Genomic DNA, 15,694 nt, shown 5'->3' with positions numbered 1-15,694 from the left:
AAAATATTATAAAATTTTAAAGGCTTAACGCAAAATAAATGTGTAAATTATATTTTAAATTGATTTTTGGTGCTTAAACTTTTTGTTTGTTTGTTAAAAATAGGTGTCTAATACTTATTTCGTTACACTTTAGGTGTCTACGGTTAAAAAACCCGTTAAATGATACATGTCATATTTATTTTTTCATTTTTTAAAAATAAAATATTATTTTAAAATATTTTTTAAATCTGAACGTGACACGTATCACTTAAAAGTTTTTTTATCGGTAGACACCTAAAAGTGTAGAGGAGAAAACATCATACACCTATTTTTAACGAAAATTTCTTCAGGCGTCAAAAATCAATTTAAGATATAGTTTAGAGTTTAAACACCTAAAAGTGTATTAAGCCAATTTTAAAAAATTAGAAAAATTAATTAATTTAAAAGTTATATAATTTACTAATAGGATCAAATTTAAAAACTATTATAGTATTGATGAGGACATTTCGACTTTGTAAATAGAAATATTTTGGTAAAATCTTATTAATATTATAAGAGTAAAATATTTTTAACTCTATTCCAAACCAGACATCTCAAAACGACCAATAAAGAGATCTAATAGATCATAAATTATCTCATCGAAAGCGCATAATAATTTCCCCTTATAAAAAAACATTACAAGAAACATTTATTTCAATATTTACTGTTTTTTTATCATTATTTACCGAATAATATTCGATATTTTGATATTTTCTTTCGTTCTTTTCTAAATATACGTGGTTGCATTACGATTCATAAAAAATGTTTGTATTTAAAATATTAACTAAATGTATTTATATTATATAATTTTTAGAATATATGTGCAAAAGTCTTAAATCGTAGATATATTTATAGTTAGAGTGCAATTGACAATTCTTTGGAGGCATCCTTACGGTTGAAGGTTGATGCCCAGACTTTGAGGGCACTCCACAACCAGCAGTTCATGGACTATAGTCTATAGATGTAGTCGTTACGAACCACAATAAAATTCAAATATTCATTTGATTTGACTTAGGATATTTCAACATATATATCGTATACTATTCAGGGAAAAAAGGAAAATACAAAGCAATTTTCCGGTGACCAATATTCATAAATCTAATTTTAAAATGTATCATTAATAAATAAATAAAGAATTGCTCAAATTTTATTTTTATTTATCAGTCCCCTTCATCGTGGGTACGCGAAAATGTCAATCCGACGGTGATGACCCTCTCCAATTCTCCAAAAGCTTTCCATTTTCAACGCTTTAATTTAAGGGTAAACTATACGTTTAATGTCTAAATTGTTACATTTATTCCGTTTTGGTAAATAAATTTTATTTTTCTCAAATCATACTTAATATTTAATTTAGGTTTCATTTTAATACCTATCATTAAAAATTTAACGGTCATTCCATACAATCATTGAAAAAAGTAAAAAAATTCACATCAATAGTTCTATTAATTTTTTAACGGCAGGTATTAAATTGAAACATAAACTAAACGTTAAACATGATTTTGAAAAAAAAACTCTAGAACTAAAATGGAATAAAAATAATAGTTTAAGTATTAAATGTGTAGTTTATACTTAATTTTATTACGCGTGCCCGTTGACCACCTTTCCAAATTCCCTTTATTTTGTTCACTTTCTATTTATAAAACTAGCTTCTTCATCTCTCTCCACTCAACCTACACCACCCTAAGATTCTGAGTTTAATTCTTCAGAGTTGCTGAACAGAGGACCAAAACCCAAGAAGAAGAAGAAGAAGAAGAAAAAGAAGAAGAAGGCTACTTGATTCACATAAATCTTGTTTCGAATGAAAAACTCTATTGTAGAGTGGAACAGGAATGTCTAATATACCGACGTCTCTTTCTGAAGTTTGCCTCACTCTCTCTCGCCTTACCATGTCCATCGCCGATCCATGGCCTTTTTCATAAACTTCTTCTCGCTCTAACCAAATCCTTTTAGCTTATTCTCTTCAGCTTGTCCCAGAAAAAAAAGGAAAACGCACTCATAAACAGAGGCCTATTTCCTCTCTTTACTTGATTTTATACATGAGGAAGATAAGAGGCTTCAAGATCGGGAAGCGGCTGGTTCAAATCTCCGGCTGGTTCATACGAAAATCTAGGAATCCGGGTGGGTACCGTCCGGTGACCCAAGAAGTATCGTTTTGCAACTCGAAGCCTTTCTCCAAGCTTATTGCTTGGTGTCGCCTCTTGAAACAAGGAGCCAAATCTCTTTGCTCGGTGAAACCCGGGTCGGGTTACGTTCCCATTGGTCAAGAACCGATCAAACAGGATGTTCCGAAAGGACAGTTGGCCGTCTACGTCGGTAAAAGGGACGGCGATTTTCATAGAGTTTTGGTGCCGGTTATTTACTTTAACCACCCTTTGTTCAGCGAGCTATTGCGAGGAGCCGAAGAGGAGTATGGATTTAGCCACCAAGGTGGAATCACAATTCCTTGCGGGTTCTCGGAGTTTGAGAGGGTCCAGAACCTGATCGCAGCCAGAACCAGAGGATGGAAAATGTCGTGGAAGCGCTACCATAGGAAGGCCACAGCTGGTGGTGGTAAAAGTGGTTGATATTTGAATATTTCGATAACACCATAATTAATTATGGTCGATGATTGTGATAACGATGTTTTCGGAATTAATGTTTTGGTAGATTTATTTACCTTTTCTTTTTCACTTTTTCGAAGACTCAGTATTATGGATTTTCGCTTTCACTGTTATAAAACATTAATATTTGTACAAAAATATAAATCATAGAAATAACAATATTGATTAAGCTTTTAAATAATTATGATCGAGAAAATAGTCTTATTTATAGAAGTAATGCTGATAAATATTACAGGTCGGGACACGAATGAAATTGGTTTCTAGCATAAGACAAGAGCAAGAGAACAACTTCAGATAGGTTGGTTTTTTTCGTTATTGTAATCGTGCATTGCTTGTCCGTTATTGCAAATCTTCCCACACTACTGTAAAGATTGTTTTTCAAAGTGGGCAGCAGGTGTCCACTTCCCGAACATTTCACAGGTTCATCATGTTTCATAATACTTAAAGCTCTTTATGAAGAATTTGGAAGGAAAAAAAACACTTGCAACATATTGTAATACGAAACCCCAAGCAAAAAAAGGTTGGCACAGTGATTCTCACCATACATGTCTCTATCAAGCATCTTGAAGGTGGTAGTGGCGATTATTGGGGAAATTCCACAACTTTGTTTTAATGCGTGAAAGTGGATCCTTCGGAACTTCAATGGCCCTGTGCCAATTGGCACATAAAGCTCCCTGCTCCATCCTGCTCCATTATTAATCCCTGCGTCCTGTAAATTTTGGTGGTCCTATGCCATAACAGTAAAATAAGCCTTTTAAAACTAAAATATTATATATATAAAGAACCATTATTAATCCCCAATGGCGTCCTGTAAATTTTGGTGATCCTATGCCATAACAGTAAAATAGGCCTTTTAAAACTAAAATATTATATATATAAAGAAGTTCACTAATATTTTAAAATTTGGTGGCCCTATTCTATAATAGTAAAATAGGCCTTACACTTGAAAATTCTTGAACCAAACATCCTAAATACATATATATACAAAAGACTTAAAAAATTTTGTAGGTCCTTTCAAAAATTGGGCCCTGTGCGGTTGGGCAGCCCGCACAGGCCCAAAACCGGCCCTGTTAATCCCGCTTCTAATGTGCATTTTCTTTCCATTATCGAGAAAAATACGAGCTTATTTCATTTCGGTTCTGCACGTGAACCTGAGCTTGCTCGAGACCAATATAATATTAAATTGTGATTGCAACACATCTTAATAATCGTATCATAAAATTTTTAAAAATTAATGTGACATCGCAACTACATCCATAAAGTAAAAATATGATTACTTTTAAAAAACAAATAATATCGTAGCGTTTGTCACGGCTATAAGCACAACCACAACCACGATTCAGTATTATTCAGACCATAGTGGGCTGTTGGTTTTGTCCTGAATAGGGCAGCAGCAACCTTATTACGAGCCCAAACATGATGCCTCGATCTTTTTGCTGTTTTACTAGGGAGAACAAATGGGGTCCTTTTTTAATAGGAAAACGACGGAAAAGCTATCACAAACTCACTTCCGCACCACTAAAACAGAGCACAAAAGGAAACAAAGCCAAATTGTAGAAGAAGAAAAAAATCAAGTGAGAAACGAAAAAAAATGTTTTGTAGCCTTGAATCGCACTCCTTCCACGAAACAATCAAACCCTTTCTCTTTCTCTTGCTCTCTCTTAGTTGCTTTGTTTATTTTGTCGAAGCTAATATCTTTATCTATGCCGGTTGTTCTCAAGACAAGTACGCATCGAACTCACCAATCGAAGGTAACCTCAACTCTTTTCTATCATCAGTCGTTAGCTCATCCTCCCAAGTCTCTTACAATACGTATGCTATTGGAAATGGAAGCTCGACGCCGCCCGACGCCACCTTATACGGCTTGTACCAGTGCCGGGGTGATTTGCAGAAGGCCGATTGCACAAGGTGCATGCAAAGTGCCGTTAATCAGATAGTCTTGGTTTGTCCCTACGCTAACGGTGCTTCGTTACAACTCGAAGGCTGCTATTTGAGATACGATCATGCTAATTTCTTGGGGGTCCCCGATACGAGTCTGAAGTTCAAGAAATGCAGTAGAAGTGTGAATAATGATGTCGAGTTCTACAAGCGTCGAGACGATGTTTTAGACGACTTGGAATCGGCTATCGGATTCAAAGTCAGTTCGTCGGGTTTGGTCGAAGGGTTTGCTCAGTGTCTGGGGGACTTGAGCGCCACCGATTGCTCTTCGTGCCTTGCAACAGCTGTGGGGGAGCTGAAGAGCTTATGTGGATCGGCTGAAGCTGCTGGTGTGTTCTTAGGGCAATGTTATGCTCGATACTGGGCTTCTGGCTACTATGCTGAACTCTCTCCAGGTGTAAATCAGATATCATACAACTCTTTCTTTTAGTTTTCGTTTTACTATTTATGTTTGAGATAATATCATTTCTAAAGTTTGAACCTTTAGAATAAACGGTATTGATTAAATTTGTCATTTTTTTTATAAAGTCATTCATTTTTTGATATAATCAGATACTTATCACATAGTTACATAGTGTTGTTGACGAGTAAGATGAAAACAGTTTTAAGATTAATTAAATTCCTACAGTACTGGTAGATGAAAAAGGTGCTATATTCCACTAAAGGGGTCAATTCCACAATTCGAGAGAAAGCATCATCTCCTACTTTTCATTCGAATAAGAACCGTATGGTTTGCCTTAAAAGCAGCATTATTGGCTGACGAATAAATAAAGCAGTAGAGGGAATATTGGTATAACCATGACTTAATCGGAGATTGATGCAGACTACTGTTCATTTAAATTTTTTAAATTTCTATATAATTTATGTTTTTATATTTTATGTTTAAAATTATTGCATTTATAATTTATTTTCATTTTTTAAATTTTATATACTTGTTTCTTCAAATTTTATTCAAAACATAAAATATTAGGTTTAGCCGGGACCCAACTCCAAATAGTGGAAAGATTCCACTAGAAAACCTTCCAGTCTTCTTTCGGAATTTCCCTACCTAAAGCACTTTACTCAAGTTGAGGCTACGGAATATTGAAAGGATTAAGTTTTGCCCACGCTTATCCGATTGCCACTTCAATTTTGATTAATTTTTACTTCCTTTTTTGTGTGTAGATTCCCACCACGAAGATGATGTGGGAAAAACAGTAGCAATAATACTGGGTGTATTAGCAGGTCTAGCCGTTCTCATTGTTCTTCTCTCAATTTGCCGAAAGCCTTCGCGTAAAGCTCTTTCTTTTACTTCATTTTGTTATTGATTTCTGTCCATTCTTTTTTACCTCATTTGCAGAGATGATAACTTTGGGTCTTCTCTTTTTCTTTTCCCAGACTGAATGAATCTGCCCCTGGGAAGACGTGCATGGTTTTTTTTCAAGCCTCGCAAAGTGTATTCTTTGTTTCAGAACTGAATAATGTTGGGATTTTTGTTTTTATTTTTTTAAATAATATGGTGGCAACTTCGTATCCTGTAAAATCTTTTAATGGAGCCGTAATCTTCATCAATTTCGAAAAAGAGCTGAAGATTCCTTCTCAAAGCTGACATAACATCCATGCCTTTGTTTACACAAGGTAAATATAACTTTTGGTAGCTAATAAATGTTAGATGGAGTGGTAATATATACTATTCTAAAAGGTAATTTAAATTAATATTGAAGATAAAACTATCGAAAGAATTTTTTTTTTGTATATTATTAATATATGTGTACTAACAAAAAAAAATATTTTTGAATTCATAACTGTGCTTCTTAAGCAGCCAAGAATTTACATTAAAGATCTGAAAACGGTTAGATTAAGCCTAGTTGATCACGTGATTGAGTGGTTTCTCCTCAAAATCAAATGCGCATATTTCTGTAGGCTGAATCCGGAAGAACATCTTTCTTCGATACCATGTATCATCTTCTCTGTCATTATGTAAATGAGATAATTGTAATCTAAGAAGCAAGTAATTGTTATTTAATATGAAATGGATACATTGATGAGCAAACACCATTTTTGAGGTGAATAACAGCGTTTCATAACAACATTTTCCTTGCATCTGCTCTTTCAGCAATCTAAGGGCACAACAAAAGCATAGAAACAGATGATGCTCAAATCATGGGGCCGTCTTGCTGCATACCTGCAGGCAATTCAAAGCCCAAAATAACAGTTGAATCACACAAAGACAAATGGACTTTGTCAAGAAACAGTGAGCTCCGATGTCGACTTACAATTATTGCAATTGTGTAACTACAGCAATAACAACAAATCACAAAGACAAACAGCATGCCATATTAGTATGTATGCGGATTACTCGTTAAAATCTAGATAGATTTGCGTGGTGTGGGCAATTTACTCGTTAACCTTCATTCCGGATAGATAAACTCGGCTCTTGATGCACTGCCACCAATCTCAAAGCCAGGCATGACCATCAGCCCAACCTTGGGCTTCTCATTGGTTTCATCCGTTTTCAAATTCTTCTCTACACTTTCCATATAAACCTCTGAGAACTCGCTCCCCCTTTTAACTTGAAAGACTTTCACATTAGGGTCGAATGAGTAGGCTAGCCTATGCAAAAGCCAAATTGATTTAGCCAATTTTAGAAAGGCTTGGTAAAATGGAGTCCTAGGATGTCCACCTCCCATTATGTAATTACGCTGATCTAGATTTCCAAAGAATGAAGCTTCTATCTTTGGATGAACGACCATCAGGTACTTGCTCTGGGAAAATTTCCCTAACAAGGAATCGGGATTCTGGCCCAACATGTCCAATGGTTCCATCTCCCTCAAACCCAGATATTGTTGGAAGAAGCTCGCTTTATTGACCGTAACGTTATCTAATTTAATGGCGAAATTCTCCTGCTGAAACGCACTGAACATCCTCTGGCAAATGTGGGACTCAAATGCATATTTCTTGTGAGCTCTCTTGGCATAAACAACGTTGGGCTCAATTGAGTCAGCGGCAGCATCAAGGTCCCAGCCAGCAGCTTTCATCATGTTGATTAACGGTTTAGAAAAATCATGAATGGATTTGAAAGCAGATTCAACAGCTGATGTGAAGAGCTCGGGTGTCAAATCCACAGGAAAGATTCCATTTTCTTCTCCTGAACCTTCAGATTCCTTCATAGACAAGCCCCTAAGCTTTATATTCTTTTCCAGTCTCACTCTCTTCTGGTTTGCATCTTCAATTTGTGGCTGCAACTGTCGAATCTCGGAATCCTTATTCTGAATTTCAGACTGAAATTTCTTAACCATAACCTCATAGGTTTTCAGCAGGCTCTGCTGTTCTTGGATCTCATCAGCTAAACGTGAATCTTGAGGTGAAACACACATTGGCTTCGGGTTCTTTTCCCTGTAGAAGTGCTTCAGTTCAGATAGATTCTTCAGCTCGGATATTACAAGTTTATCGGCAGCTTGGATCTTTTCAGGGTCATAGGGAGTATGGGCAGTTTGTAGCTGAATATAAGCTGACTTGAGGGAGGAGATGTTCGTAAATAATTTGGATATGAGAGCTTCCACAGCTTCTAGATTCTGGCTCATGCTCTCTCCCATGGGTTGAGGGTGGACTTTTGGATTGTTGCTATCACGGAGATGAGTATCTTTTGCCCCAGTCGGTTGCATAGTTTTTACCAACCAAGGGGATAATTGAGATGGAATCTTTCAGAAAAAATACTGCGACCAGAACACCTTCGAATTCAGACATTATTAAACCTTAGGCAACTTTTCATGTATATCATATATGATGCAAAACATGTACAGAAAACAGCTGAGTTTCAGCAGGCGCTATTATACCAGCCATGATGAAGATTTGAATAAGTACTCAAACTTAACAAAATATACAAATATTGAGCAATCTTTATATTCATTAAACTCACCAAGTTCTCTGTTTAACTATAGCTTCTGGTACACCCATAATATAACTCGACTAATATTTCCATGCCATATGATAACCTGGAAATTATACCCAACAAAAGGAGTTTCTTTCCTACATTTAGCCTATATCTTACACACAGTAGTAACTCAAAAATAATGTTGAAATTGTATGGTGATCCAGGCCATTGGGCACGCATTTTGATTGTTCAATGATCTAAGTGATACAAACTATTAGTTGTGTATAACATAAGAGTTAGAACCTGAGCATATCTGAAAAGATCACAGACCCTCTCCAGGATATATCCACTAAACATAATCACCTTCAACCTGAAAGCAACAGTATCGAATAAACTAAAATGCTTTCCAGAAAATGATGGATTAAAACGAAAGCAACAAATAAATAAAATCTTTCTTTTTCCCCAGCAAATATAGCTCCATCATTCATCATTTTGAATTCCATATGATTAGGTACACTACCAGTACCAACTTAAAGCGAAGAAAAACATAAAATTCTCGAACGATTTAACATACATAACCAGAGACCCACTAAGAATTGTTCAACAAACGAGGTAAAGAGCACATTTTTAATAAGCAAACCCTTAGGTACACAAGATTCCCAGCAACAAAAACGTTGTTTAACTTAAAGATAAAATACCCTTAGTTTAAAAAGAAAATGCAATCAATCAAAACCCTAATCTAAGATTGTACAGTAATGTAAGACCTAAAGTGACTAAATTGAACCAGGTAAACCTTGGGTTCGAGAGTAATTTAGATTTGGGAATAATTTGGCGTGGAAGAAGAAATTTACCTGACCGAAGATGTAGCCGGACGAGACGGGGAATATTTTTTCGGACATAAATATTAAACAAGGCTTCAGAGAGAGAAGCAAAGCTTCGAATAGGTAACATGTTGCTGAAGTTTTCCACTTTCTGGTACGGGCCCGCGGTCCACTAGAACAGAACAAAGCAAATCCCTATGATCATAGTATTTTTTTTATTACTTGGAATTCAAAATTTGATCTTGCAGTTTTACTTTATATTGGAATTATAAATAACACAAATTTTATGATAAGCTTGTTTGGTTCATAATTTTAATCTCATTTTCAAGGAAGAATTAATTAGCTCATTCAAGGAAGAATTTTAATCTCAATACAATACTTTCCTCCTCCCAAATAGAATTATCAACTAAAATTGTTCATTTAAATTGAAAAGGGTGATCTTCCTACCACTCTCACGAATCCTATTATTTTCATAAACCATACTCTTTTTAGAAAATCTGTTTCATCCCAAGGAAAGGAATGAAACAACAGTTGCAAGAAAAGAGCTGGATTAAGGATTGCTTCTGTTCTGCAATACCTATTCACTTCATTGAATCTCAGGAACAATGGCAGTTTAGATCGAAGCCGACAACAGCGTAAAGGAACTTGTGCGACAGGGATGTCTTTAGTTGATCATGGGACATACGAATTTTCCATTAATGATTGAAACACAAGCACTTTTGTTTACAACTTCCTGCTCACATTAACTATCCAGCTCTAAAGTGAAAGGATAACTTAAAGATGTTTCCTTTCCACCAAATCCTCACATGGTGTATGTGGAACTTTGAAGTTTAGAATCTTTCTTTTCCCCCACTCAAAATTGATCTACATGTTCATCTTCCTCTGTTAATGAAAAAACTAATCAAAATGTCAGTTAAATTAATGAAAAAATATGTTGAAAAGTCAAGCATAAGCAAAAAAAACTTTCAACAATTTTGGCTGGGAATTAATGCACCGATTTCGGTGCTGTTTTTGTTAAAAATAAAATGGGAATATTGCAATATTTTTCAGGTATTTACAAGATTAGTCCCTAAGAAATGATCATCCAACTCAGTTGGTAGAGCACAAGGTTCTTAACCTTAGGGTCGTGGGATCGAGTCTCACGGAGGGTATTTCATAATTCGGGGGTCTCTTACGGAATCTGCTCTCAACTTGGTGTTGGGAGTAGTCTACTATCTTACCTCCCCCTTACCCCATTACATATGGGAATAAGGGTCAGCTAATTTTTTTTACAAGATTAGTCCCTAAGCTTCAACTATAAATATTTCTATCCCATTTAGCTTCAAAATCATCCCAAATCATTCTAGTTTTCTCCCAACACTAAAGAGTTTAGAGAGTTTTCTTGTGAGTTGTGAGTGTTTTGTAAACACCTGTAAATTTTATCTATTTAGTAAAAGATCTGCAGCAGTCCGGAGACGTAAGCAAAATTGGATGAACTCCATTATCAATTTCATGTATTATTTTTCCGCTTTTATTTCGCATTCTTACTAATCTGGTTATAGGAAAATTACTCGTTTATTTCCCAACAACTGGTATCATGAGCTTTTGGTTGTGAATTTTGTCATTTTTTTTGTGAGGTTACTATTCACGTAAATAGTGAATTTCGTGAATAGTGAAATTTTGTCGGTGATACGAATTTGTCGACAGAGGTGTTCTAATACAAGGTGGTTCGCAATAAATTGTCAGAAACGATCCAAAGGAAGCCAGATTCGAGTGAGAGCGATGGCTTTGAGAAACGAAGTTGATGAGATCAAGAGGGAGTTGCTCATATGCAAGGGAGCAATGAGTGAATGTGATACACTCAAGACCTTCTTGGAAGGACTTAGACCAGGGGCGATGCTAGGGGGAGAGCAATGTGATGCCCAGAGACTTTCAGAGGCCATAGTTGTAGTCGGAAAGTTGACTGAGCTTGCAGGTGACAAGCCAAGTAGAGATGTGTCGTCCAGGCCCATGCCCAGAGATAGTGACAATAGTAGTGGGGGAGACCGGGAAAGGGTGCAGCAGGGAGATGGTAGAGAAAGCTCTTCGAGTGGCCAAGGTGAGCCATCGACTGTTCGTAGCTAAGGAATGCCATCGGGAAAGAATGACAAGTCTAAGTCCGGGGCGAAGAAGAAGGTGAGCAAGGAAAAATTGAAGTGCTACTTCTGTGATGGTCCTCATTTGATTAGAGGATGTCCCGAGAAGCGTCACCTTACAACCATCATGAATAGAATGGAAGAAGGAGAAGTAGCGGGAATTGGCGCGGTCGCAAGTGTTAAACTACCAAGCCAGGAAAAAGACTTGGTCCGATTGATGGGATCAATACGACCAAGTAAGGATCGAGACGAGGTAAGGCTGTTGATGTTGAAGCAGCCGAACCCGGAAGAAAACGTGGCGAGACTGCAGGTGTCAAAGCAGTCGAGCACAAGAAGAGACCCGATGCGATAGTAAGAGATAAAGTCGTCAAGCCGAGGGTGCAAAGTGAGCAAGTCTGCTCACAGTATGCCAGGATGGAGACATGGTTCAAGTTGAGGCGTCTCAGGCATAAAGGGACACTTAAGGAGTATGTGAGTCGATTCAGAAGACTCATGCTCAAAGTCCCGAGTTTGATTGAAGAAGATGGATTCTTCACCTTCATGTTCGGATTAAAGCCATGGGCGAAGAAAGTGTTGGAGCGAAGGGAATTCAAGGAGTTGTCTAAAGCCTTGAAAACCTCCGAGTCCATCAAAGAATTTGGAGTCAAGAAAAACAAGACTTCCAAAACAAAGCCGAAAGCCGAGGGTAGTGGCAAGCGAATCCATAAGGAAGACAAGTTAGAGGATGAGGAATATTGTTCCTCGAGTGGCAGAGAAAGTCCACTCAATGATGAACCGGATGGTAAGTCTGGGGAAGATGTGTGCAGTCTTGGCACAAGTTCAAGTGTCAAAGATGCTAAGCCGAGAGTAAGAGTCGAGCAAACGAGGGGGCGCAAACTTAAGATGCCAGAAGCGTTGCAAGATTACCCGAGGGGAGTCGAGTCATCCAAGGTGATGGATGAGCCCAGGATCGAGTTGTTCAGAAAAGTGGACGAACCCAGGATCGAAGAGGTGTTGAGACTTGGCTCAGTACGGTTTGTTACTGCCAATGCGAGTAGAAGCCAAGTGCAAGAAGAGTTGTCTGTGTCCAAAGAGTTTGCTGAGCATGTTCGTGTAGAGAACATGGCTTCAGAAACCATCTTAAGAGAAGGGTCGAAACAAGGGCTTGCCGAGGATGTTCAAGTGAAGAAAAATCCTTCAAAGACTAGTGGACAAGAGTCGAAGGGAGCCAAGACGTTGAGGGACAGGGCAACCACGGAGAAACTGCCCAATAACAAGTGGGTTTACAGGACGGTGACTACAGACAAACTGAAGTTGTGTTCAGCTTCAGTTGGTATTCTATAGTAACAAGACCACAAATATTACTGCATCGGTCGAGGTGTGAAGACAAATTAAAATTAGTCTTCAAGTGGGAGATTATTGAAAAGTTAAGCATAAGCAAGAAACTTTCAACAATTTTGGCTGGGAATTAATGCACCGATTTCGGTGTTGTTTTTGTTGAAAATGAAAATGAAAATGAAAATGAGAATATTGCAACTTTAGTCATTGCATTTTTAGGATATTTATAAGATTAATCCCTAAGCTTCAACTATAAATACCTTATCTCATTTAGCTTCAAAACCATCCCAAATCATTTATTCCTCCCATACTAAAGAGTTTAGAGAGTTTTCTTGTGAGTGTTTTGTAAACACCTGTAAATTTTCTCTCTTTAGTAAAAGATCTGCAGCAGTCCAGAGACGTAAACAAAATTGGCTGAACTCCGTTATCAATTTCGGATATTATTTTCCGCTTTTATTTCGCATTCTTACTAATCTGGTTATAGGGAAATTACTCGTTACTCGTTTATTTCTCAACAAAATTTGGGTCTTATTTGATAATCCATGAAATTAGAATTTGAAGATGATAAGGTGAGGGGCAATGTTGTATAAGAACTCTGTTGGTCTGAGTTTGGTGTATAATTAACCTTGAAGCTCACTCTTGTTTAATTTTGACGAGTTTGCAAATGAAGTAAAAGCAAAGCTTTGTTTAGCGTAGTACTTGTTTCTTGAGAATTTAACAATGTGGATTGCTATCTACAATCCCACATGATTCTAGCTTAGCTTAAAATAGATTAAAATCTAAGATTTCTAAAGAAAATTCCAGAGAAAGTTTGATTACTTTTCTGTTTTATTAGTTTAATACGTCCATCTCTTTGAATTAATTGTTTTCTCTTAACAAAAGAAGATGAACAAGAAGATGTTGAAAGTTGCTATTTTTAACCTAGTTAATTGAATCAATCATGTAATTTTAATTGGAAAAAAAATCATATCTTAATTGATCTCTCTGTTTTATTTTTAGAGCCATTGGAAGGGAAACTAAACTGAACAACAAACAGGCCGACCATTTTCCCTTCAAAGGCTCCATTTTCATCACAATATAAAACAGAGCTACCACGGGAGAGGTCCACCACCCCAAAGAGAAGAGCAACTTCCTTTTCCTCCGCCACCACCGAAGCTGAGATAACTATTACTCCAAATCCTGATAAAATAGACAAGTAGGTAAATATATCCAATTTCAACGTCTTCTTTTTTTGCTCCACATAACCTTAGAGATGTCAAAACAAATGTCTCATCTTGACAACATTCCATCGACGCCGGGGAAATTCAAGATGGAAAAATCACCCTTCGTTCACAACAGGCTGAGGTGGCATTCCTCTCTTGCAAAGCTCGCATTTTGGTCATTTATCTTCTTGGGCCTGATCTTGATCTTCTTCTTCCGATCTCCTTCGTCCAATTCTCTCCCGCAAGATCCCTCTCGGCGCTCGCTTCGTACGTATAACTGGGGCGGGCCCGCTTGGGAGAAAAGGGTTCGTTCCTCCGCGCGTGCCCGTTCCCGCAATGGCATCTCCGTTTTGGTCACCGGAGCTGCTGGTTTCGTCGGTACCCACGTGTCGGCTGCTTTGAAAAGGCGCGGCGATGGTGTTCTTGGACTTGATAATTTCAATGACTATTATGACCCTTCACTGAAAAGAGCTCGGCAAGCGCTTCTGGAACGAAGTGGAGTTTTCATTGTTGAAGGAGATATCAATGATTCTGCCCTTTTAAAAAAGCTTTTCGAGGTCGTTGCATTTAGCCACGTTATGCATTTGGCTGCTCAAGCTGGGGTCAGGTATGCAATGGAAAATCCTAGCTCTTACGTGCATAGCAATATTGCTGGTCTTGTTAGTTTACTAGAAGTATGTAAGTCAGCCAATCCACAGCCTGCGATCGTGTGGGCTTCCTCGAGTTCGGTTTACGGTCTTAATACCAAAGTTCCATTTTCTGAGAAAGATAGGACTGATCAGCCTGCTAGTTTATATGCTGCTACTAAGAAAGCTGGTGAAGAGATTGCACATACTTATAATCATATATATGGTCTTTCTTTAACTGGCTTGAGGTTTTTCACGGTTTATGGTCCGTGGGGAAGGCCGGATATGGCTTATTTCTTTTTCACTAGGGATATCTTGAAGGGGAAGTCCATACCGATATTCGAAGCGGCTAATCATGGTACGGTGGCTCGGGATTTTACCTACATTGACGATATTGTGAAAGTGTGTTTGGCAGCGCTGGATACTGCTGAGAAGAGTACTGGTAGTGGAGGGAAGAAGAAGGGTCCGGCTCAATTGAGGGTATATAATTTGGGGAATACTTCGCCAGTGCCTGTTTCGGATCTTGTTAGTATCTTGGAAAGGCTTTTGAAAGTTAATGCTAAGATGGAAATTATGAAGTTGCCACGAAACGGGGATGTTCAGTTTACTCATGCCAATATTAGCTTGGCTCGGAGGGAGCTTGGGTATAAGCCCTCAACTGATTTGCAGACTGGTTTGAAGAAATTTGTCAGGTGGTATCTCAGCTACTATTCCGGCGTAGAGAAGGCTGCTAGCTGATTCATTCTTTGAATTGTGGTAGGATCCTCCAAATTCTTGTTCATTACCATTCATATCATTGTTTTTAACATTTCTCTGTTCATTAGGCAATTATCGTTGTTTCATACATCTTTAGTGATGGCCTATAAGGGAGGACACTGTGTCCTACATGGAAGAAGTTTTGCGATAACTGAACATTGTTTGCTGGCCAGTCACACGTTGTATCAAAGAACACTGGAAAATCTTTTTTTTCTTCATTTTTCTGTGCCATGGAATGTAATTGTTGTAGTTTTGGCATTTAGAATTCATGTATAGAGCATAAGCTGATCGTTGGAAATGTATCATTGGCATGCAATTCCAATAAAATAGAACTGGATAATATGATCTTTCTTTCCTTTGGTCGCGTTTGAAGATCTTTTCTTTTAATGTTTGCAAATCCCCCGCTCCCCCCCCCCCATCACAGTAAAAGAAGAAAAGGAAATACACTT

General features: G+C 37.5%; 4 protein-coding genes across 4 annotated transcripts; 3 read left to right on the top strand and 1 right to left on the bottom strand.

The window, feature by feature from the left end:
• Positions 1–1,706: 1,706 nt before the first annotated feature.
• Positions 1,707–2,714, top strand: LOC120214362 (auxin-responsive protein SAUR36-like). The gene has a single exon (XM_039212277.1). The coding sequence runs from the start codon at positions 2,055–2,057 to the stop codon at positions 2,580–2,582; it is 528 nt and encodes a 175-aa protein (XP_039068208.1). The 5' UTR covers positions 1,707–2,054; the 3' UTR covers positions 2,583–2,714.
• Positions 2,715–4,120: 1,406 nt separating this feature from the next.
• LOC120215544 (plasmodesmata-located protein 8) lies at positions 4,121–6,074 on the top strand. Its single transcript, XM_039213204.1, has 3 exons — positions 4,121–4,951; positions 5,721–5,828; positions 5,934–6,074. Exons 1-3 carry the CDS (start codon positions 4,210–4,212, stop codon positions 5,936–5,938), a joined length of 855 nt encoding a protein of 284 aa, XP_039069135.1. The 5' UTR covers positions 4,121–4,209; the 3' UTR covers positions 5,939–6,074.
• A 510-nt stretch (positions 6,075–6,584) lies between these two features.
• On the bottom strand, positions 6,585–9,410 carry LOC120215534 (protein GRAVITROPIC IN THE LIGHT 1-like). The gene is made up of 3 exons (XM_039213197.1): positions 9,261–9,410; positions 8,723–8,779; positions 6,585–8,266 (listed from the first exon to the last, which is right to left on the bottom strand). Exon 3 carries the CDS (start codon positions 8,198–8,200, stop codon positions 6,947–6,949), a length of 1,254 nt encoding a protein of 417 aa, XP_039069128.1. The 5' UTR covers positions 8,201–8,266; positions 8,723–8,779; positions 9,261–9,410; the 3' UTR covers positions 6,585–6,946.
• Positions 9,411–13,714: 4,304 nt separating this feature from the next.
• Positions 13,715–15,462, top strand: LOC120215522 (UDP-glucuronate 4-epimerase 3-like). The gene is made up of 2 exons (XM_039213192.1): positions 13,715–15,245; positions 15,314–15,462. Exon 1 carries the CDS (start codon positions 13,914–13,916, stop codon positions 15,225–15,227), a length of 1,314 nt encoding a protein of 437 aa, XP_039069123.1. The 5' UTR covers positions 13,715–13,913; the 3' UTR covers positions 15,228–15,245; positions 15,314–15,462.
• The last annotated feature ends 232 nt before the right edge of the window (positions 15,463–15,694 follow it).

The sequence above is a fragment of the Hibiscus syriacus genome, unplaced genomic scaffold (genome assembly GCF_006381635.1).
Source record: "Hibiscus syriacus cultivar Baekdansim isolate YM2019G1 unplaced genomic scaffold, ASM638163v2 tig00000764_pilon, whole genome shotgun sequence".
NCBI classification, from domain to species: domain Eukaryota; kingdom Viridiplantae; phylum Streptophyta; class Magnoliopsida; order Malvales; family Malvaceae; genus Hibiscus; species Hibiscus syriacus.
This window is presented reverse-complemented; position numbering and strand designations above follow the sequence as displayed.